At 35.1% G+C, this 23957-nt stretch overlaps 1 protein-coding gene across 1 annotated transcript in view; it reads right to left on the bottom strand.

Moving 5' to 3' along the window:
- Positions 1 to 23957, bottom strand: part of gab3 (GRB2 associated binding protein 3) — a 45733-nt gene that overhangs the window by 6514 nt on the left and 15262 nt on the right. The window contains exons 2-9 of the mRNA XM_088596745.1: positions 21777 to 22080; positions 10603 to 10822; positions 9672 to 10099; positions 8473 to 8528; positions 7925 to 8186; positions 4244 to 4334; positions 3009 to 3093; positions 522 to 641 (exon numbers count right to left, since the gene is read on the bottom strand). Of these exons, the coding sequence (XP_088452871.1) occupies positions 522 to 641; positions 3009 to 3093; positions 4244 to 4334; positions 7925 to 8186; positions 8473 to 8528; positions 9672 to 10099; positions 10603 to 10822; positions 21777 to 22080 (1566 nt within the window). The remainder of the gene's footprint in view (positions 1 to 521; positions 642 to 3008; positions 3094 to 4243; positions 4335 to 7924; positions 8187 to 8472; positions 8529 to 9671; positions 10100 to 10602; positions 10823 to 21776; positions 22081 to 23957) is intronic.

Below are 23957 nucleotides of genomic sequence, written 5' to 3'. Positions count from 1 at the left end.
GTATTGTCACTGTTAATAAATATTTGTCTAACCAAATGTGCCTGAATTATTGCTTTTTTCCAAAAAGAATTCATGTGCCTCAAAAACAGTATGTTCTTGGCAGAAATCTTTACAAGCTTGGGGTTATTATTGGTTTTTTTACTTATTGATTTATCTGCTTGGTCAGTTCCAGATATTCCTCATTTGTGACAATGCATTCTGTGTTGATCATATTAACAATGACTGCAAAACCTTCAAAACAAAAGACCTTTTAAAAAATCTTATTCCTAAATAAATAGATCTACCAGAAATATATAATAAAATACATTTGTGATGTACATTATATGAAATACAAGTATGCATTCCCTTACAAGATGTATCCCTTCTTCCTGTCCCACCCTGTATTAGAGCAGTTTCATATTCCCCCAAAATAGCAGAAGAAAACTTTCTGAGTACAATAACGTTAAACCTATTTGCAAGGTGGGTGTTTTATACACAACAGATTCCATTTCAAAGATATTTTGCTTTTTTATGTAATATACCTTTTGTACAGGAGAAGGAGATGCTGAATTGAAGTCCAACGAAAGATAGTCAAGGTTTGATTTTCTTGGCAAGGGAAAAATTGCATTCTCATTGGTAGGAAAGACCAGCTGTCTGGAATCCTGTAATTACAAAAAAAAATTAATAATTACATTTTTCTGCACTGTTAAAGTATTACTTCAAACATGGCTCTGGTTTTTTCAGGCTTTACTCACTTGGACTTTGCTCAATAGAAGAACATTTCCTAAGGTAGGATTTTATTTCCTCTAAGGAAAGTTTCCTAAAAAAACTTGCTGAGACATTACACCTACTATAACTGACAGGCACATCCTGTTCTTATTTCTAGTGAAGGTAACTGAAAGTATATTTAATCATTAATAATGGCTGGAGGAAATTATTTTTACCTGGCTTTTTGACATTAATGAATGTTGCACTTGTGTATAATTCTACTTAATGAGGAGGTATTCAACAAAAAAGGCATGTCACAGAAATCTTTGGCATGTGAGGAAACAACATAACACTTACTGTATGTATAACACCTTTAGCAGCAAAAACAGCACATGTATAAGACTGACAAAGTAACATAATGTACAAGTCGTTTATCTGGATTAATACCCAGACTGTAAATCAGTAGTCTAATAGAAATGTTTGTCAAGACCCCTTAATCTTCTGATTGAGGTTTCTTAAAAATGTGAATCCCCATAGGTGAAAAAGAATAAGATTGAAAACAGGTAACACTTTAATATACAGTAATGGCCAAAAATGCCTAATGAAATTGAACTGAATAGCACAGGGATAAAACCTGAATGTCTTATGCAAATCCTCTCTTCTGTAGAATTTTAGATTTTTCATCTATTTGTATCAATATAATATCAATACTATAAAGCATTTGATTAATTATTATTATTATTATTATAAATGTCAGATAATCAATTTGATTAGACTCAAAGCAGAAAATGAGCGACAGCAGAAAAATGGAACAGATTAACAGTTTATGATACAATTCCAGTCTCTCAGCTTAGTCATCTTAACAATGTGTGACCTTCCTCTTATCAAGATACCTTGGGATTGGTCCTGTCTCATGTTAACACCAACTAGGACTTATGCCAGTTTGTCTGAATCAGATTACTGTTTTAGATGAATGCCTATAAGTAAAATATTCTTTTGTCGATACAGAAATTTGTATTGCCAAATGACCAAAAATAAGCACCTTTGCATGTTTTCCACCTGTTGTTGTAGAGATGTTACTGTATATTATTAAGTGGCAAATTAGAGCTGCACCTCAATAAGGTAATAACCTGGGATCCAAAAAGAGATGCATGATATCTCCCGTGAAAATTTGTTTCTTTAGAAGCCTGTGTTTTCCTCTTTATTATGATGACACTATTTCCATATCATAAATATGATAAGATATCATAGCCTAGTTTGTAATATTATAATACATAATCATTCCCAGTATTTGTGCATTTCATCCCAATGGATCCCAAAACACTTAACATACAGTAAAGGAGTGACAAAGTGCAGTTCCCACTTTTTTGTGCCAGTAGTACCACCCACAGCAGATTAGGTGGAAAAGTGATAAAATTACTTTAACAAATGAACAAGACAAAGTGGAATCTTGCTAGGACATGAGGTTGAACGTTCCTACTCTTAGGATCAGTGCCATATAGGATATTTACTATAGTGGCCATGTATTCAGAATCTTGGTCTAATTGACAAGATCTGACAAGATCTGTCATCCAAAGGACAGATCTTTCGAGTCTGGAAATTCTGGTCCAGGGGAAAGATTGCCACCTACTGGTCTCTCACTTGTAACAGCAATGAAATTATCCTTAGAGGTCCTCCACAGCAGAGCGGTTTATGTTTTTGTGTTCGAAGGTGGTAACAAATATGGATAAAACTTAAATTGCTCCTTTAAGCAATCAAGAGTTTAGTTTTGTTCTGGATTTTGTTCTGAAGTTTTCTATCATAGAATGTTAGCTGAAAAGAACGTGTACTAATTAGTTCAGGTGGGTAGCTGCGTCAGCATGCATAGGCTGCAAAGGAACAAGTAATAGGTTTATTCCATGCTGAAAAAGAAGAAGAAAGAAAACAACGTTTCGGCCGTGGAGCCTTCTTCAAGAAGAAGGCTCCACGGCCGAAACGTTGTGTTTTCTTTCTTCTTTTTTTCAGCACGGAATAAACCTATTACTTGTTCATGTGTACTAATTTCTGTTTTTTCTTCTGTATCTTTTCCATGACCGTGTATTCAAATCACAGTTTTTGTGAATCAAAATATTTAACAATAAAAACAGCTTTAAAAAATGTGTAAAATGCAGGGTCTTGTAAAAAAAATTAAAGAAATTGTAATTGTTATAAAGTTTTTTTGAGATATTAGATTTATTTAAGAGGAAATTCAGCTACAGATACAAATATAAAAGCATAACTATTAAAGATTTGTTTTCTGGAGTCCTAAAGTTAAATTTAGACATGCCATCTAGTCTCTTTACCGTTGAAATGCAGTTCTCTTCCTCTTCTCCTAGATTGCCACCAGCTCCAAGCCTTCCTTCCAGTAGAAGAAATTGTGTTGGATTGCTGGGAGGGAAAAAAGGACAGTTTCAGGGTTACTGTATATTCCAGAGAACAAGAGAGGATGGTGACACAAGGCTGAAATTACTCAAAACCAAACCAAAAAGCAAGAATAAGATAATGACTGTTTTTTTTTCTTTTATAAAGCCAGGATCAGAAATAATACATATTTAAAAACATAACTAAAAAGAGGTCAGTTGAAACTTACTGATATAAAACACACAGTAGAGTGTGATAGTTGAAAGCACAAAATCATAATTTATTAAACACGTTTTCTGAATTAAATTTTTCATTTCATGCAGCTTGGGCCAAAGAGTACATTTTGGCTGGAAGATCCTATTAAAATAAACTTTGATGTTTTGAATTTGGCCTTCACAGAGAGATAAGCATTCTATTCAGTGTATTTGATGTGCAAAATACATTTATTTCTAGTATGAATTAACCTGTTGCTGACCACACAGCGACTTTTGTTTTGTTACATGACTTTCTTACTGTTTATTGAAGAGCAGAAATTAAAAGTGACTGTATTCTCAAATATCTATTTGCAGCTGAAATTAAACTTTTGTATCTTACTCACAAGTATTCAACAGATCTATACTGAAGGAAATCATAATCTGGATTTTTATAAATGTATTCATTAACCTTTTGTAAGTTAACAGACATTCTAAATTCAGAAAATACAAATCATCTTTAATTACTGATACTGTATATGTAGAATGTTAGAATTTAACTTCTCTGTCTTTTTTGGAATTTGGTGTTTTGTTTCACAGATTAATATTATTTCCATGAAATTTTAGCCACACTTCTGTTTCTTCGGGTACAAAACTGAGACTATTTGTTCTCACTTGGTAAAGTTTTGTGCTCCGTATTCCATGTAATTTTAACCACAAGTTTTATTTTTCTTTTCTCTCTTGATACATCAGTGCACTAATAATCCAGACATCTTAGAGTACAAGTAAACATATTCAGCGGTGAGGTCAAAAGGCATCAGGTGACTTCCTTTGTGGTAAATGAGAAAAACAAGAGTTGGAGACCCGCTGTTTGATTGTCACTGTTCAACACAAAATTACCTCAGTTAATAGGTGTCAGCTACTGTACTGTATATAACATTGTTAATTCGTGGCTAAAAAGTGCAGTATTTACTTTGTACACTTACCATGGCTCTGTCATAGTCCTTGTAAGGGGTAAATGGGTTGGGTATTCTCTGATTGTGGAAAGGCCTCTGAGATCAAGAGGGGGTGGTCGTGCTGTAACAGAAATAATCACATTGACAAGCACTGAGCACAATTCCCCAAAATTATATAATTATTGTCAATATTTGTGACATAAAAGTCACCATATGTGAGCTTTCCTGTCCTCACTTTTTAAATGACAATTTTGACAATGAAATCTTAAATCACACTTATAAAAATCTTTTGTTTTTAATCTTGGCCTTTGTAGTGTGCAAGATTGCTGTAATTACAGAAATGTTTGATACCCTGAGGAGGCATGTTTGTCCTTGGTGAATTTCAGAAGTTTGAATTAAGCCCATATTGAGGAGTTTAGTGTGTATTTCGAAAAACAGATTTGGCTTTCTTTCCCCTTGACTTAGGGGAAAATCCTAGAGGGCTATTTAACCCCCCTCACTGCCCCCAGATAGGTGAAATGAGTCAAGAAGCTTCTGTTGATGCAGTGATGGGGTGGATGGAAGAGTGCAAAATGTTTTTGGAGTGTTTGTTACCTGTATACAGGATATACTGTAATTAGCTGGAGATGGTGGAGGGTTATTCCCTTTCATTAGAACTTTACAATTAACTGAAAATGTACTGTATATTTCTCAAGAAAATGTACTACTGTATATATTTTCAGCTAGATGCAATGTACCTATCTATAAATACATTGAATTCTGCTAGTCTTAGATTACTTAGACATATTGTTTACAGCATTTACTCGACTGTGGATTTTTACTACATTTACTCTACACATGCTATTATATTTTACAAAGTAACAACTGTTTTTGGAGGACGCCTATGAAAATACCTTACCTTCACTAAATTCTCATGCAATATGTAGATGCATGGAACTGAAACAATATACCAGATCTGTGACAAAAACTGCAATAAGTGAGATTCAGAAATTAGTAAGTGCAGCATGTTTGTTTTCACTCTGTCACATTGGCAAGAAGATAGAAACTGTTCAATTTTTTGTCTTTGAGGTTAGTAGGTGATTGACTGATGAATATTTCATGTCTCCCTGGTACAACTGGAATCAAATTGTACGGTAATGGAATTCAGACTAAATTTATGCTTAAGCTCCAGTGATCTGAACATGTTTCTTTACGTAAGACGTTTTGTTTCCCCTGTGAGTACAGCATCCACTGAGACATTCTGTAACTTACTAAGCACAAAATTAATGTGCTTTTGTTCTCCATTCAAATATGTAAATGGCACATTTACATTTATTTCACTGTTTAGCTATGCTGATCATTACCAGATGAGAAGGACTAAAAGGCATGTTATTGTTCTATATCTCAATCAAAACGACTGTTCAATGGAAGGGAGAGAACAAATTTCAAAGAGGGGTAATACTGATAATTAAAAAAAGAATAAAACAAAACCCTAAAATACCCTAAACGTCTCTGTGTATTTTAATCTTCAGATCCTTTTGAAATGCATTAAATACATTTATATTATGAATATTATAATATTAGTTTAATAAAGAACATAACCATAAAAATAATACTGTAACGCTTACGGCCGACAGGCACTGTGTAAGAGCCGGCGTACCAGAGCAGGTGAAGTCACCGCCCTTCCCTATGATAGCAGGACTACAGGTACTGGGCCGTAGAGAGATCTCTCTTTGGCTCACCGGGCTGGGTCCCTGCTGAGTGATGTGGGAGTCCTGGGTTCGAGCCCCCGACGGTGGGGGGGCCAACCTAATGTGGCTAGGGCACCCGCCGGAGCCTCTGTTGTGTTACAATACTTTACTACACTAGTCTCTACTGCATATACAACCATGTGCAAATACACTAATATGCAATAGAAATATATTTTTAAGGATGACTAATACTTTTAAAAAGCCTACAAGGCTGACGTGAATACATAGCCTCCCACACTCATATTCAGCTTCTCAAAGCATGATTCAAAAATCTGTGGATTTTTCTGGCAGCTTGTGTATATGTGGTTCCTGAGTGAATTCGTAGCATGATGTAAATATGAGGAAGAGGAGAACAGACACATCTTGGGTGGCTGACAGTTTAAAAACTTTGTATCTTACAGCAAATCATTGTGCTTTGGTAATAGAAAACGCAGAAGAAATATATAACCAAGAATAAATCATTTTTAAAAGCTTTTTTCTTTTTGCGTCTGGTTGTTTCTTCACACTGAGTAAGGAGCAGCATCAAAGTAAAAATTTAGAGAAGAGTTCCGTTCCCCACCCTGGCCCTGGAGGGTCAGTGTGACTGAAGATTTTCCATGTGTCTTTAAACCATCAGTGTCTAAAGAGCTGGAAGCAGCTGTAAACTGGTGCAATTAAACCAATAATGAGCTAACTCAGCCCAACAAAGCGTTACAAGCCCAGCTGTACTGAAAATTTATTTTGAGAACTAGTGTGGATAAACCTGTTTACAATGCCAATTCCAATAAATAGTATGCATGAGCATACATACGCTGATATGTTAAAGTCTAAGACATCTTAGATGCAATCAAGACTGACTTAGCATGTTGTGAGCATTAAAAATCTTAACAATTTACTCAAAGCCTTCACTAGTTTTTCTATCATTATAACAACTTTCCAAGTTTCACTTTTGTTAATACTCATTAGTTTCAGTGAGAAAAAAGGAAGCTTGTCCTTACAAGTCTTTAATTCAGAAATTTAAAAAATGTTGTCAAACTGTAACGCAAAGTCCACTATACCTAAATGGTTATTATACAGTGTTGTTGTAATAGCTAATCCATGTACATTTACCAATCAAACCTAATTGTTATTGTGGGGTGTTTGACATAATTTGTTTTGTTCTAATGAAGCTAAAAGGCTAATTTTGTAGCACAAAAATCAGTTCATATTACGTTATCTTAAAAACTAAATGGCTAAAGATCAACACAGTATTGTGTAAATGAATAAATAAGAAAGAGCAATGAGAAAAAATGCAAGAACAATGTTTTTCATTTCAAAGACTTTTCCACTGCTGTGTACATTATGTGCCTCAGAAAATGCTGAAATTATATGTTACTAACATATACAGTAAACCAACAGGAAATTATTTCTGTTTTCAAAAGGAAAATATTCTCACTGAATCAAAAACATGCATCCTTATAAAACAGTTCAGTACACAAGGGCACTGAAAATGTTTTTTTTTCTAATAAAAATAAGTTTACCTTAATAAGAATATGTTGTTCTTTCGCGCAGAATTCTGTTTATGAACAGAATTTATGGTCTAATTTTGAAAACAAACCTATTCATAAACTAAAAATAAACATGTTTGTCACAAAACAGTGTCTCACAGAACATGATCAAGATCTGGCTGACAGTCACATAAGACTAACAACAGATAAAGTTACATGAATTGACTGGACATAAATTTCTAGGAACTGTATTTGAGGAACCATGGAGCTGCCATTCTGAATGCTTATGTTTTCATTATATACAGTATGGTAAAAAAAACATCTGGTATTAGGCTACTCTTAGATAATGAAATAAAAATACAAAAACAGACTTTTTAGATTTCGTCACTCACAAATTGTAAAAATATATGAAAAATATAGTGGTATTGCAATATAACTGAACTTTAGCTTCATAATTTTTGGTAATGCCATGATTTTTGACTCCTTTCTCTTGACTGAAAGCTCCATATACTCACTTCTTCGTCGTGGTTTGAGGTCACGGTTAACAGGGGGGGGTTCAAGGTCATCAGGCAATTCTGGCAGAGGAACGGCAGTTGGGATTGGTTCTGTTTTGTTGCCAGACAGGAGGAATTTCATTGAGGTGGGACTCATGGGAATATAGCCATCAGGGGAGCAGTCCAAACTCGACACAGGAGGAGAAGCCCCAGGATTCATTGGGACATAGGAGTCTTCATAGGTGTCCACAGAACTTGAGCTATTTGCTGCAGCTGGAAGAGGCTGAAACAAAGAATGTATGTGATGCAGACCACACAAAGAGCAAATATAAAAAAAAAAACCCAACATCAGTTATTTCTTGAGGCCACGATGAAAATGCCCCCATGCCTAGACTAAAGAATCAATGGGCCATGACTACATCTGGATTTTGATCTCCATAGGCAAAAGAGTTTGCATTGAGGCTACAGTATGTGTAAAACTGTCAGTAATAAATGCAGTTTATTAATTTAAATTTTTATTTATTAATTTAATTAATTTAAAGCCTAAAATAATTTCAAAACCTTCTTACCAAATTGAGGCTGAGCCTTTTGCTCCAGTTTCGCGCTGAGTTGCCTTCAAACTCACCTGTGAGTAAATACAATACCACATTGAAATACCGCATTGGTATTTTTTCTTTTGAGACACTATGCTGGTATTTAAATCATTCCTAACACTTTCTGACAACAAAAGTTTCAATGAGATCTACTGTAAGTTCATGAAATCTAAAATATAGTCCAAAAGTACAAGAGAAAATCACAAAAGAAAAAAATATATTTTTAATTGTTATTTAAATTTTAAGGCAAAAAATATATAGCTTTTTTTCATTTTGACAGAATTCTTAAAAAAAAACAGAGCTGATCCCAAAACAAATGGTCAAATTTACTGTAAATTCTGTATTTTCTCATTAGCTACTCCTTGTTATGCACAGTGACACCTTGTACTTCGATAGCTTGACTGCATTGCTGTGTGAACAAAAAAAGTTATTTTATCCATATCTAGAAACATGCTCAAATAAGAACTGTTACATGTTAAAATCTGTTTCAAAGTAACATTTCATCTGACATTTTAAACAGTTAATTAAGAAATACCATTCCCACAACAATGGAAGCCAATAAACAACATATCAGTATATTTAAAGGAACACTGAAAATAGCTAAAAGCTATTCTGTGATAAGTCGCTAAGTAGGACTAGAATTAATAATCAGTTAAATGCTAAAGTTCCAGAAATTTGTATTAGGATTTAGTGATGATTAAGATAAATCACCCACTTTACCTTCCAAGATTTCTGTGTAATCCACTCTGTATTTACTTGTTTTTAATTTTATACACCATTTTCTTTTTGCATATCTGTTGAATCGGTATAAACATGAAACACTTTTGAATATCCTGTATATAATTAATCTTTCTACATTTGTCAAATATACATAATTTATAGTAGAGGTAAAGAGTTTAAGATTTTTCAGCTGATAATTTCCATACCTGGTAGAATGTTTATCTCTGGATTACTGTACATTTTTCTCACTGATTCGAAGAGAATAATGTTTGACTTTTGTGGTCAGTTATTTTGGTCAATAAACTGATTTTAGGAACATAGGCTCGAGAGAGAAGACAACCCCCAAATAATATCACTGACATAACTGGGTATGTCGAATTAGACAATTCAGCTGAATTGCGGAAATGGCATTACACTACAGATGGATTAACTTTTTAATGCCTTCTGGATATTACCTCTCCTCACATGATCCAGACCTGCCAGAGAGATTCTTCTTGGGATGATTCCAGGCTGCAAGGCATATGCACCATCCCCGTTCTTCAGCATTATGTGAGGTGATGGCTCATCGGGGCGCCGTTCAGAGAAGCGACTGGGTTTGGGGGGCCGAGGAGGTGGTGTGTTGCATTCCACACCAGCTTCCAAGGACAGCGCCGAGGGGGGTTTGTCAAACTGGAAAATATTTGGAACGTGCTGCACTGTATGAGGGGATTTCTCTAGTGGGGTGGAGGAGGAGGGGACGCTGGGAGGAGAATCTGAGGGTCCCGTGGAACTCAGGGGGGAGAACAGCTGATTGGGGCACAATGGAGAGAGGAACACTTCCTCAAATGCATTGTCAGATGAGTTCTGCTCCAGAGACCTTTCAGAGTTTGACCAGCTATTACATCTGGAAAAAGATCAACATGTGCAGTCAAAAAAACATTCCAAACAGAATGGAAGCTTTAGACATTTCCTAAGTGGGAAATACTGTAGTAAAGCCTTGTGCTGACTGTTTTACAAAATAAGAGTTTATTACCAGACTACAAAAAAACAGAGAACACCAAAGTCATGGTGCTGCTGTGATTTAGTTTGACATTGTAGGTTTTATATAGGTACCATATTTGAAATTGCCTGATTGATGGAGAACATTCCAGCATGAAAATATACTGTGGTAAACTTGAACATAAATAAGATAAGCAGACACAACAGCGGGAGCAAAGGGTTGTGGAAAGAGGGAGAGAGACTATTTCTGTTGAGCAAGAGCTTGATTGCTTGATAGTCATCAATGAATTCTGTTTCCCAACAACCCCTGCTAAACTGTGATATGGCATTCCTATCACTATACTGAAGAGCTCACAGCACAACAGATAAACGTAGTTAATGAAGTTTTACAAAAAGGGCAGAACTTACCTGGTGATGCTGAATCTTCCTGTCTCACACTGTGACAGGAAGAGGTAGTCAAGGGGCAGGCTGGAATCAGACTCGCTGCGGCTTTCCTTAGTGGTGTTGGTGTCAGCAGTGAGGTCATGAGTGGAGAACAGACCATCATCAGCGTTCCTGGATGTGTGTGTTGAGACAGCAGGGGAGGGCTGCTGGGAGGACGGGGTCTGTGACAAGCTATCCACTGAATCTGAAATAAATTAAATGAAAATTAAGTTGGGTTGCTTTCAGACCAAAGTCAAATATTGCCAAACAGATGCACTGATCACAATTTTTTATGATTTCAGGCTATAAAGAAGAAGTATACCTTAATCAGCTCAAGCGTGTTTCAGGTGCCTGAAGGTTTTAGGAAACTGAATGTTAACTGTTACTTGGATACAACTCTCAGTTCCCTGAAAGATGATTTTCTCAAGACTAGCATGAACTCAATGTGGCTGCAACAAAACATCTGAAATTGTTACACAGTTTGGTGAGCATACTAGGCTGAAGACTTAATGCAGTGAAGAGTGTCAGTACTTAATGGCGACTTAATATCAATGGATTGAACGCAAAATATTGTATTATGCTAATTTGATTAAATGTAACTAAAATATATGATGTACTTATTGTTCATATAAATCTCATGATCACAATTCCAAATTACTAAGTAAGTAATGAAATATGTTTTGGCTGTTCCAATACTCTAGGAAAAGACTGTATTCGGCACAACAAACAACAATAATATGTGAATATTAGAATGATTATTCATGTTGTTCCAACAGAGTAACATTCAGTTAGGATTTGCTTAACTGAAAGTACTGTACTACTAATAAAAGTGTTCTCTGGAACCACTTTTCTTTTTCTCAAAGGAATGTCCTATTATCGTTTTCTTCTCCAAAGGCAATGGCAAAGTAAACCCCTGTGAACTCTCAATAATGAAGCATGAACCAAGAGGACACAAGCACATAAGGAACTGCATTTGAAACTAAAAACAGGAGGCAGTTTTACCAAAAAAACGTGGGAGTCTGTAACAAGCTGCCTAGCCATGTTAGCGCAGCCTGACTTCTTTCAAGAAAGATTGTGAGGTTCTCAGATCAATTACTAGCAACCAAATGAAGAAGAGGAGAGGCTATCTGTCTGTCATTTGTAAACATTTATGTTTTAAATAGTTTTTATTAGTTTAATTTAATTTCTTACATAAAAAATACAATTAGTCCACTCCAGAAGGTTAAATCCGATTTGTTTTAGATAGTCCCACTCCTTCTGACACACAATTTACTAGATGCAAAAACAGGCCATTATGTCTCCTGAGATACAGTATACACCCTTTAGGGGCTGCTTCCTGAGATGTGCACTACAAAGTGAAATTTCTAAGACTTGCCACCAGAGGGAACAGTACTGACAGCTGTTTTCTTGCATGTTTCTAGTATCTCTGATTCACTTGACAGCTTTCTCTGAAGTTGTTCTTAGGCGAGGGGAACTTCAATGTCAACAAGATCTATTTCAAGGCATAAAATTAACACTTCAAAAAGAATAAAAATAATTTTCCGAATCATCAGGATTAACTTTATTGAAAGCCTGCAATTATTATGCTTTTTTAAGGAACTGTATGAAACTGGCACGCATTAAAGTTCTGACACACTTGATTGCCAACACCATAATCCCTCTCAACAACACTGCCAAGTACATCAAAAAGCCATTTGTTTCATGTTAGTCATTAAAGCTCAAGATGACGGTAGAAAAAAAAATTGCAGTGTATTGTATCTTTTTACAGGTGTGAAAACAGGTTACTATAAAAAATCAAAATAAAGACAGATGTAACTCTGTTATTACAAATCTTATCATATGGACATGCAAGTGCAAGGAGTTGTGCAAATTTCAAAATCATTACTGATATATGTAAAAAATAAAAATAATGTAAATGTTATGGTATAAAAATTAAAAGGAGCTTTTTTAGAATAAATATTGTAATACTGAGTAATACTGAGTTTTTGCAAACCTTAATATATAAGTTCAAACCTGAAAAAGGAGAAAACATTTGTTTTCACATTCGAGTGACTGATCTATTTCCTTTTTTGGAAGTAAACAGATAAATAATACAATTCTAACAAATGATCAAACAAACCATGAAAAGAGTAGTCAAACAAACAGCAATAGTACTACTACTAATGATGATGCAAGAAAATATTTGAATTACCAATATTTATTTTTTCAAGTATAAAAAGATCAGCAGTGAAATATTTAATGAATACTTAAGTTCTAGACAGGTTTAAATCCCTCAATCTATTAAAGCTCTCCCTTTGGTCAGGAGGGACTTGAACCATGATGTTATCTAACATTTGCTGCACTGAGTGTTTCCCTCAGCTTTAGCTCACTGGAGCACTGAGGCAGAAACTCTTATTTGATGGAGCATAAGATCTCATGGGGGAGAAGAGAGGCTGTCCCCATTGGAAAAGACAAGCTGCTTCTCTTTACAATGAAGGACATAACAGTTAATATTGCCAGACGCCCACTGTATGAAATCTGGACAGGACTGTCTGGGAGTCATTTCTCTTTTCTATAATATTGCAAACAAATTATATAACAACATTATGCTTTAAATATACACATGCAATTTGGCTGTTATCTTTTACAATCTGCCTCAAACTTTTCCGCTTTTTTCCTAAATATTAAATGATGTTTTATACAAATTTGCTAACTGAACCCTTGGATTAATAACCCACTGTAAGATAGCTTTTTTTTTTAATCCTTAAAGGTTGTAAATATATGTGCGAGTTAAAAAAGCTGTTGTTAGGACTTTGTAAAGCTATGAGCGGAAAAATGAAAAGAAAGACCGTAATACATGTGAACTGAAAAAAAGTGCTCATCAATCTTTCATGCCTTTCTCCTGTGCCTGCAGTCTGTTAATAATGAACACTGATTCTATCACAGTGCTTGGATTCTCTAAGAAATGGGGTTAATCCATAGGACTGCAAGCTTCAGAACTGAATGTAGCCTCAGGGTTAGTTAAAAGGGTTTTTACCAGTCAGTGCTTAAACACAGAAACCTCCTCCCCACAGTTGTCTTAGCTCACAGGGTTTTCTTAGATTTATTGTAGACTGCCCCCTCCAAAGATGCATTAGCACTAGTTTGGTCTCATGTTTTCTGATCGTCATCACAACGTGTTGGACAAGACAATTGGGGCAGATTGCCACAATTACTGCAGATAATATACTGTATTTATAGTACAATCTAGCTAAATGCTATGTTAAGCACTTTAAGCTGAGTGACTCAGAATGTGTAAATCATATGACAGTTCTATAAAATGTTTCAGAGCAGGTGACGGGGGAAGTGCTGATTGGATTTTGAATCTCACTTAAGGCTTCCTACATTGTACACGTGACTACTGTAGTTGCTTTTACTCCCACTTCTTAGTTATAGCAGTGCTTAATACAGTATTTTGAAACAAAGAAAAATGCTTTCTCATACAGTTAATGGAGTTAATATTCAAAGTTACTTTCAAGCACACATTCTGCATATACAGTACAGTATACAATATATATGTTTACAAATAAAATAGCTATCACAACCTTACAGAAATTATAGGGAAGCAGGTGGAGTATGAGAGAGTGAAAATAAAAATGCTTTAAATATGTCACTTTTAGCACTGTACAGCAATAATTTGATAATGATAACAATAAAAATACACAGACTATTATTGCAATATGAAAATAGCCAAATCTGCAGACATATGTGGCAAATGGATCTGATATTGATCAGTATTTTTCCGACAAATACCGAGATTGTAGTTCGTCTGTATGGATATCACAAGCTAGATCTCCTAGCTTGCAAAGCTACTCTAAAGCTTGATTGTGGAAACACATTTTTGTAAAACATTTTAAATGTATACCAACAGTGAAAGAGGTGTAATACACAGAGTACAATGTTAAACAACTGTACAGGGTAATACAATTTATTGGAATCCTAACTGCCTCTTTTATCTTTTGCTGGTACAGTATATACAATGGACATATTTGAATTGCAGTTTATTACATTCATATTCATTATAGTAAAGATGAAGGATGCAATTTACTAGTTGAATACAAGAAAGAACCCCCCTCCCCTTAAATGCAGACTGAACTAAATTAAATGCTTTATTGCACCTATATATTTATCAAGATTTCTCTTTAATTTTGCTTTTCTGTGCACTGTTAGCTGCGTGTATAAGAGGTAGTGGTTCAACTGAAAAAAAAAGTCAAACCACTGTAGCTGTTTAAACATGCACCACAAAAACACTGTCATGAATAAAGTCAGAACAGAGAGTAAGACAACTGTAAAGCGTGACACTAATACGAGCCTAATATTTTTTCAGACTGAGGTGATATTAAATACTTTGTAAAAAGTAACTGTAGGGAAATACCTCTTATATGAACAATGTAATCATTCATACAAAGAAAAAATGAAGGATGCAATCAGCAATTTGAAAGCTTCTAAGGAAAACGTAACATTTGTTAATCAATATGACACATAAATGTCATGTTATGTCTTGTGTCATATCTCCACCATCTGGTCAGTATCAATCATATCAGTGTAAAATGAACCAGGCAGCAGTCTGAGACAACGACCATAGTTGAAAGTGCAATGAAGTAAACAGCCACTTTATCTCGGCAGTTATTGTTGTCAGTTTTAGTCGTTGCAGAAGGGCAGTTCATTTGATGGGGAAACCACTTGCAAATTCTCACTTCAACATATATATATGACACACAACATCTTTGATAATGGTTGTTGAAGCTCTCCCAACTGTCTTAAAAATGTTTAAAAACAGTTAAAAACTACTGATTAGTGATTAGTAATAGAGGAAAAAAGTATATAGAAGAGGAAAAGTGGAAAAGCAGATGTCATTGTGTTCCTTATAGTTTTCAGCATTCCTGAAGCATCTTAACAATACACTAACTAGGAAAATGAGCATAAAAAAATATATTATACACACATTGCTGAAAATCCATTTTAGGAAATGGAGTTTGGCATTATTGAATCTTGACCGGACACCTTTCTAATTGCTGTTACTATAGTAGAATAGAATAGAGATTCTAATATTACTGCTTGTTTGCAAAGACACAACTGCATTCCTTACAGTAAACATACATTTTTTACAAATACATTTATTTGCTAATGTGTTGATCATTTTTGCAACTGTAAAATTCTAAAGCCAACTATTGACAAGAAAGATATGGAGATCAGCTCGATACCTTAAAATATCTCCAATTCACCACTGTTCAAAAAGAAAAGACACATTCCTGTTACTATGATAAGTCTTTGTACAGTATAAAGCAGTGTCTCCTGTTCTTAGTCTTAAATACACTTTGATGCCTGGCTTTATATATACTGTACTTTGTAACTAATTCTCTATTTACTGTCCTTTAAGATAATTCCTACACTCTCTGTTCTACATAAACTGCAACCTTTTTAACAAAATGATGCAACACAATGGGCCCCTAGCCCAACCCTTTTAGAAATAACGGTGGTTTAGAATTGCATAAGAGCCATTAGAAAATGAGCTTGTGGGCTGAAGTGTGAATCAGTTACAGCTCATATGTATGATTAATCTTTGGATGGCTACTTAGGAGATTTTCAAAGGACATCAGGGAGGAGCAAAAAGTAAAAATAAACAGAAACAGTCACACAAAAAATGCTAGACCCGATGACCCACAAAGAAACATGGAAAGATGTGTTTGACAAGACGAGACAGGAAGAAACAAAAGAATTCAAGTAAAAGCTAGTGAATGTGACATTATTGTAATGTCAGTGTGGCAAAGGATTGATTACATGCTCTCTCAAGGAAAATTGATCATCGCTAAGAAAATACTGAACTGGTTGTCACGAGACAAGAATTGTGAACAAAGGCTATTTAGTTGCAAAAATGAAATTAATTTTCAGTAACCGGCTGGATGAGGATAGCCAGTGTCAGATGTTTGTGGGCAAATCTTGGAGAGACCTTCATCCAATACTTCAATGATAGAAAAAGACAGAACAGAACCTGATAATAATGGCAGTTTAAACTGGATAAAAATGCTATCTGTAACTGACAATACAGATGCTACACTAAATCTATCTAAGCTGTCTTTTATGTGTAAATCGATGTGAAATACTGTATTTTCGTCCAAATGTAATTGTATTTTTCAAAGCCTAAAGAAAAAGACATGTACTATTGTATGTTATCTGTAAAATATGCTATTTTACATGATCAGTTTTTAAAATGTCATTAATTTTTTGACATTTTGTTGAGTACATTGATAAATTATTATTTTTTTCTTCCATGCACCTAATCCAATACTAATGATGCAGTGCCCAACAGATCAAAGAGAGGAAACGGTGGGGAATGCCATTTAAACAAAGATGCGTTGCTAAGAAACATTTACATCAAATGAAAATGACAGGATTTTTAACGCTTTCATTTTTTATATATAACAGACCCTTAAGGAAAATGTCTGTAATGTTAACTTCGAGACTGGATATATGTTTTTGCAGGGGAAATCCCTTTGAAAATGTCTCTTCAAAGTAAAGTCAGGGGAATTCCCACATAAATTCTCCATAAGATAGATGGATACAAAAGACAAAAAGACCAAAGAAGGTACCAACGTAAAAAAAATGTAAATATGTCATGAATGTCTGACATTAAAAATACAACCAGATTAACAGAATTACAGAGTTAATCTGAGTAAACATAACTTTGAGGCTATGTTTAAGAGCAACGTCTGTCTGATTTTGTTGTCTAGCAACAAGGATATGGTGCTCAGGGAGTAAACCACAAAATAAATGTGCATGCTGCGATATGATTTGTTTACTATAAACAGTTGGTACTTTAGGGCTAGGCAGGTTGAACACCGGTGCAGATGGGGAATACCAAAATACAAAGTGAGAGTAAAAACTGTTATATTTAGATGTGTACTACCAGAGGCAAATACCACTTTCATTCCAACAATTCTGTTCTAGCATCTGTGCTAGAAAAGCAGATAAACAGCTAATCATATTTAAATGTCATACCACTTTAAAAAAGTCTTTTAGAAATGTTTATTTTTCTTGCTTTGTTATTTCCTGACTCTGAGACCAGCAGCACTGGCAGGGCATATCTGAAGATGTGTTGCAATTTTAAGAATATAGAGGTCCACCCTCACTGTCCCCAAAATAAAGTACTGTACAGCAGCCTTTGTTTTGTCAAAGCTCTGCATTCAAAATAATCCGCAGAATTTTGTAGTGATATCAATTTAGAGCAAAGACAAAGTTTATGGAGCCACCATACATTTCTGTGTTTTCCTCATTAAATGTGTATTAGAATATTTTAGCGATATATGGGAAAGACTCATATCAAAAGATGTTTTATCTATGTTAGTAGTAAAGTAAGGTAACCCTTGGAAGGGTTATCGCCTAGTTTCCATGCGTATAACTGCAATCATTAATTGGCTGGCATAATGCATATATAAGGTAATGCATGTATTGTGTATATAGGAAAATGTGAGTATATGTATTGTTGAATGGCTATGACTGTAGTTAGTTTTTAATGTGTATTTATTTTATGTTGAGTGTTATTTTTTTTTTTTTAATTATGTATGGTAATGCCAAAGACAAACATGTACTCTTCTGGATGGACAATAAAGTTATACATATTTTATATTTAAGCAGATGATGTTTAAAGCACTAGATAGAGTGGAAAAGAGAAAGAGGTGGGGAGAGGAGAACTAAGCCTACATTTACCCACAATGCTACAGTAAAAGTATGTAGTATGTTCTCTTTTCTTGCGTAAACGTTTGGTGGGAAAGGACAGCATACAGCATCAAACCACTTAAAATTAATTCTGCTTATATTGTATTTATAAAGCAGCTAATTCACCCCCTTGTACAGTGCATGTCTCAGAATCACATGGCTCTTACGTGTATTTTAATTAATTGAATCAGTTTTCCTTTCCATTTTTGAAACTGCTATGGTACATTCCCCACAGATCAAAATCTCCCAGGTTATTTATAACTGGTTATTTTTTCTGAGTAATGTAGATTCAAACAGGATTTTTATCCTCTGTCTGATCAAACTGATATGAAGCAAAATACTTCACTGTAAGGATTTTAGTAAACTATTGCAAAGCAATTGCATATGCACTAGTTTAGAACTCAGTTTAATGTAAAACCATGAAGCAACATTTAGTTTTTCAGCACTTGTTTTTATGCTACTGTATATTATTACATATAATAATTATTACATGTCATATCGATTTTAAAGTTAGTGTAAACATACAAATGTATGCAATCTACATAAATACTATAGTATATACTGTATGTATATACAGTACAGTGCCTAACAAAAGTATTCAGACCCTTCCTATAGTGTCCCATTTTGTGAAATTACAAAATGTTGCATACACATTTCTTAAAAACTGATGGTTTATTCAAAACGTGAACGCTCAACCTGAAGACTTCTAAAGGAAAGATAAATATCAGTGATAAAAAATAAATTAATAAAATTTAAAAATTAAGATAAAATAATTTTGTGAAAGTTTCTGTAAAAAAAAGAGAAAAAATGCTTATTGTGGAAATATTCAGACCTGTTAACTCTGAATGTTTTATGGAAGCACCCTTGGCAGCAATTACATGTCCACACACAAGTCTTTATGCACAGGTCTCTTGAGTAGGCCTGTTGCAAAGTTGCCCTTTCTCATTGGCAGATTTGCTCAAGATCTCTGAGGTTGCTTGGGAATTGCTTATGGAAAGCAGTTTTCATGTCTTTTCACAGATTTGCAGGAGGCACCATTGGCAGCTATTACAGCCAGAAATGTTTTTGGTAAGACTCTACTATATCAACTCTGCTTAGTTAACTGGGTTAATGTTTGCCCATTTTTCTTGGCAGATGTGATCAAGATCTCTCAAGTTGCTCAGGGTTTGCTTATTGTCAACTATTTTCAAGTCAACAAATTATAATTATGATTCAAAATAGTATTCTGACTGGGTCTCTCAAGGACATTCACTTTCCTATTCCTAAGAGTTTGTTATCCAACTAAAAGGGGAATTTCTGTCCCAGTTTTAGGTCTAAAGCCCGTTTTCCATAGTTCTTTGCTATTACTTTGCTCCATCTATGTTCCCATCAGTCTTGACAAGCTTCCAAGTCCCTGCTGATAATGAAACATAAGTATAACATAATGCTACCACTACAAGTAGGGTAGTACTTGACAGTAGGGATGGTGTTGACTGACTGAGGCACTGTGATAGGCTTGTGCCAGCAGCCATATCACCCTGCAACTCACAACTGGCAACCCACTGAAGCTAAGCAGGTGTGAGCCTGGTCAGTACCTGGATGGGAGACCTCCTGGGAAAAACTAAGGTTGCTGCTGGAAGAGGTGTTAGTGGGGCCAGCAGGGGGCGCTCACCCTGCGGTCTATGTGGGTCCTAATGTCCCAGTATAGTGACGGGGACACTATACTGTAAACAGGCGCCGTCCTTCGGATGAGACGTAAAACCGAGGTCCTGACTCTCTGTGGTCATTAAAAATCCCAGGGCGCTTCTCGAAAAGAGTAGGGGTGTAACCCCGGTGTCCTGGCCAAATTTCCAATTGGCCCTTACTAATCATGGCCTCCTAATAATCCCCCTCTATGAATTGGCTACATTACTCTGCTCTCCTCCCCACTGATAGCTGATGTGTGGTGAGCGTTCTGGTGCACTATGGCTGCCGTCGCATCATCCAGGTGGTGGTGGAGGGGAGTCCCCATTACCTGTAAAGCGCTTTGAGTGGAGTGCCCAGAAAAGCGCTATATAAGTGTAAGCAATTATTATTATTATTATTATTATTGTGTCAGATGTAATGTTTGCATGTAGACCAAAAAGCTCCAATGTTGTATTGCTACTGCAAAGCCCTTTGCCACACATTTGCAGTATCACTTACTGTAGGTACTTAGCTCCAAATTCAAGACAGTGACAAGGATATTGTTGACCTGTAGACTTTTTTTTACCATTGGCTTCACAGTGGCATCATTTATCACTTTTCTCCATGCCCAGCTGCTTGTTTGGAGAGATAGCCTGATCTACTCTAGGTAGTGCCTGGGTGGTTTCAAATTCTTAATGATTGACCTCACTGTGCTCAAAGAGAGATGAAGTCTTTGAAATCTTTTTATACTCTTCTCCTGATCTGTACCTTCATGAACTCTATCTTTGCATTGTTTTGAAAGCTCCTCAGTCTTCATGGTTGAATCTGAAGGACCTTACAGAGATAGATGCATTTAATCAGAAATCTGGTGATTACATTACTATTGCACATAGAGACCACTCAACTAATTGTGTGAATCATTAAGTTAACTTTGTGCACCTACAATACATTAATTTAGACTTGGCACAGGTTTTGAATAGCTATGCAATGAAGACTTTTTAATTTTTCTTTCATATTATCTACAGTATTTAATCATTTAGTTCTTTCCTCTTGTTTTATTTTGCTATGAATGTGTGGAGCAGGTTTTGTATGTAAAAAATATTAATTGTTGCTGCAGAGTCATGACTTTAAGCTTTAAAGCAGCACAATGTGAAAACTGCATAAGGGTCAGATTGCTTTTGCAAAGTATTTCATTTTATATACTGTATGCATTGTTTGCTGTAATGGCAGCTTAGTTATTCTTCAGTTGAGTTAATACAAGTTTACAACAGGTGATACAACTCAAACAACTTAACCACATTCTAATTAAAGTGACAAATGTCTATGACTCCATATCTTTAAATTGTTTGCTGAGCACTGAAGTTTGTCTTGCCTATGCTCAGCAGAATACCTTCAGATTCAGCTTGCTTTGTATTTTCCTATGTGCTACCTTGCAAACCTTAACCTTGTTGTGAATAAATATTGAAGAATGCTAAACTTACTAGGTTGAAAAGGTAAAAAAAACTTACTTACAGGACTAATTTTGAAAGACAATATCACATAGAATACAGTCATTATTGTGGATAAGAAACATAACCTTTTAAACACAAAGTTTAGTAAGTATTTATAAGTTTTCAAACATGTAAATTTCCTTTTTCTTCAAAAGAAATGAAGTCTGCAAACCCCATTAGCTTTGAAGGTAATGCACACACAGATGATCAATTTTAGGCAAAGGTTATTGATCTGAGTTGAAAACTTGCCCTTGATTAGCTTCCATTGAATATTGGAGTCTATTTCCTTACCTGCTCTTTCATCCAGGGGTCCAAAGTGACATATCTGACTGATATTGTGCACCCAGTTGTTCATCTCCTCCTCAGTCTTAGCCACCAGGTAAAATACTCGAAAGGAGGTTTTCACCACAAATACATGGTGGTTCTGAAACTCCCTCTTGACCACCCTCACTTCAGAGTGGATCTGCACCTCACATTCATTCAGATTTATCACTCGGATGGGCTTCTTGGAGGTCTTGGTCCTGTAGTATTCCAGAACATCTGGGTTGCCACTCATTCGGCCCCTGCGCAGCACAAACCATCTTTTTCTCCAAGCCTAATAAACATACAGAAACATAAAGGGAATCAGGAGAGGACTTTTAAATCCTCAGGTCACTTTCTGTCTGATTTATTCTGATCAGCACCTTGAGATAGACTAATTATTCCATGATATATCTGTAGAAATACCAAAACTATCTCACCCCTTATTGGATTTTGAAGATGAAAATGCGTTCTAAGTTAGTAAGACAGCCGGTTGAGCAGAGATTTCAAACTTGTTACTTTAAGAGTTGCTGTTAGTATCTCCTCTGATCCCTCATACGCTCTGCATGAAGAATATCAACTGATGCCTTCAAACAGATGTTTTACAGTCACTCAATGCAGACTTAGCAAAATGGGGAATTCCATTATCCCACATTCAATCAAACTACTTAATCAATAAAGGAGTATTGGTTATAAGCAAGTGGTTTTGTGCAAAATGAAGCGGTAATTTGTAATTGTGTGGGCTTAGAATGATTGTGTGGATTTCTGGAAGAAGGATGTGTAATTACTATGTACTGCATGGTTTGATGTCTTTTATGTACTGTTATATTTATTTATAATGTGTATTTGTACTGTTTATACATTTGTGTAAGTCTCTGTGTGTGTGAAACACAGCTGCTTGGATGCAAAACAAACCTCTGAGAAATTGGACAATAATATATTATCATATCGTAGATAGTTAGCCTAAGCAGCATATTGCAGTAACTAATATTATTGTAATTTTAATTAGATCAGCTTCATAGAACACATACAGTTCATTAGGACTTCCATAAGGCACATTCTAAAAACAAACATCATATTGATATTTCCAAATATTGCAGGGTTTCATGCAGGGTGTAAAATGTGCTCAATATTTCTGTCTCTAATCACAAAATTCTTTTTGCAAATGAGAGTGAAGCAGAAATGCAACTGCCAATTCAGAAATGCAATGTTAATCCTGAAACAACTACATACAGGCTTTCATAGCTGGCATTCACTGCTGTGAATAATTTCTTTGCAATCATTCTTTGTATCTCAATATGATTTTCCAGAGATGTTTTCTTAGAGATGATAAATACCCCATATTTGTATTCATTTTAGGAGAGAATTGTATATTTCTCTCATATACATACTGTATATATCAACATAACATATATTTATAAAAATGTAAGCACAACATACAGTAGCAGCTTTTTTTTCTGGGACAATTGTTTTGTTTTGTAATAGTAAAAATGTATAACAGTGCTAAAAGATGTTGGTAACTTGTTTCAGAATAGTTGCAGAAACGAGTTTCTTCACTGAACCATACTTACAGTACTATTGAAATTATTTTTCTTGCATCTCCCCATACATCAATAAATAGCATTTTCTGTGATTTTCTATTTTTTGGTCATAACTTAAATGCCAGCCTAAAAAACGTAGGCAGTTACGCCCCATTTCCAACTTAAAATGTTTGTTACTGAATATACTTGTAAAAAATGAAAAAATATAAGTAATATTTTATCAACTCACTCTTTTCTGTTAGTGATTCATGATAATAATAAAAATAACAACCTAGTAGCATGTGGACTGTGGAGAAAGGGCTACAGCAGTTTTTAACTTTTCAAACTTTTAAGCTTGAGTTAGTGAATCTTTTAATAATTATTGCCTTGAATTCCTCCTTCTAAGGGAAAGATGGCAGTGGTAGTGGTGGTAGAGGTTTATGTACAATCTAACAGTAACGATATCCTCATCACAAATGTTCACAACAGAACTCCATTAACCAAGCAAAATATTCATTTTTACCGAACCATATACAGGTCAGGGCAGGAGAGAAATAATTAGTTTTGTTTCAGCAGTATGCCTCACCCCAGTGCTAATATTATAAGTTTCATTTTTTAACACATTCACAATATCTATAAATAAAAAAGTGAG

Source organism: Lepisosteus platostomus, chromosome 10 (assembly GCF_059453375.1).
Source record: "Lepisosteus platostomus isolate fLepPlt1 chromosome 10, fLepPlt1.hap1, whole genome shotgun sequence".
NCBI classification, from domain to species: Eukaryota; Metazoa; Chordata; class Actinopteri; order Semionotiformes; family Lepisosteidae; genus Lepisosteus; species Lepisosteus platostomus.
This window is presented reverse-complemented; position numbering and strand designations above follow the sequence as displayed.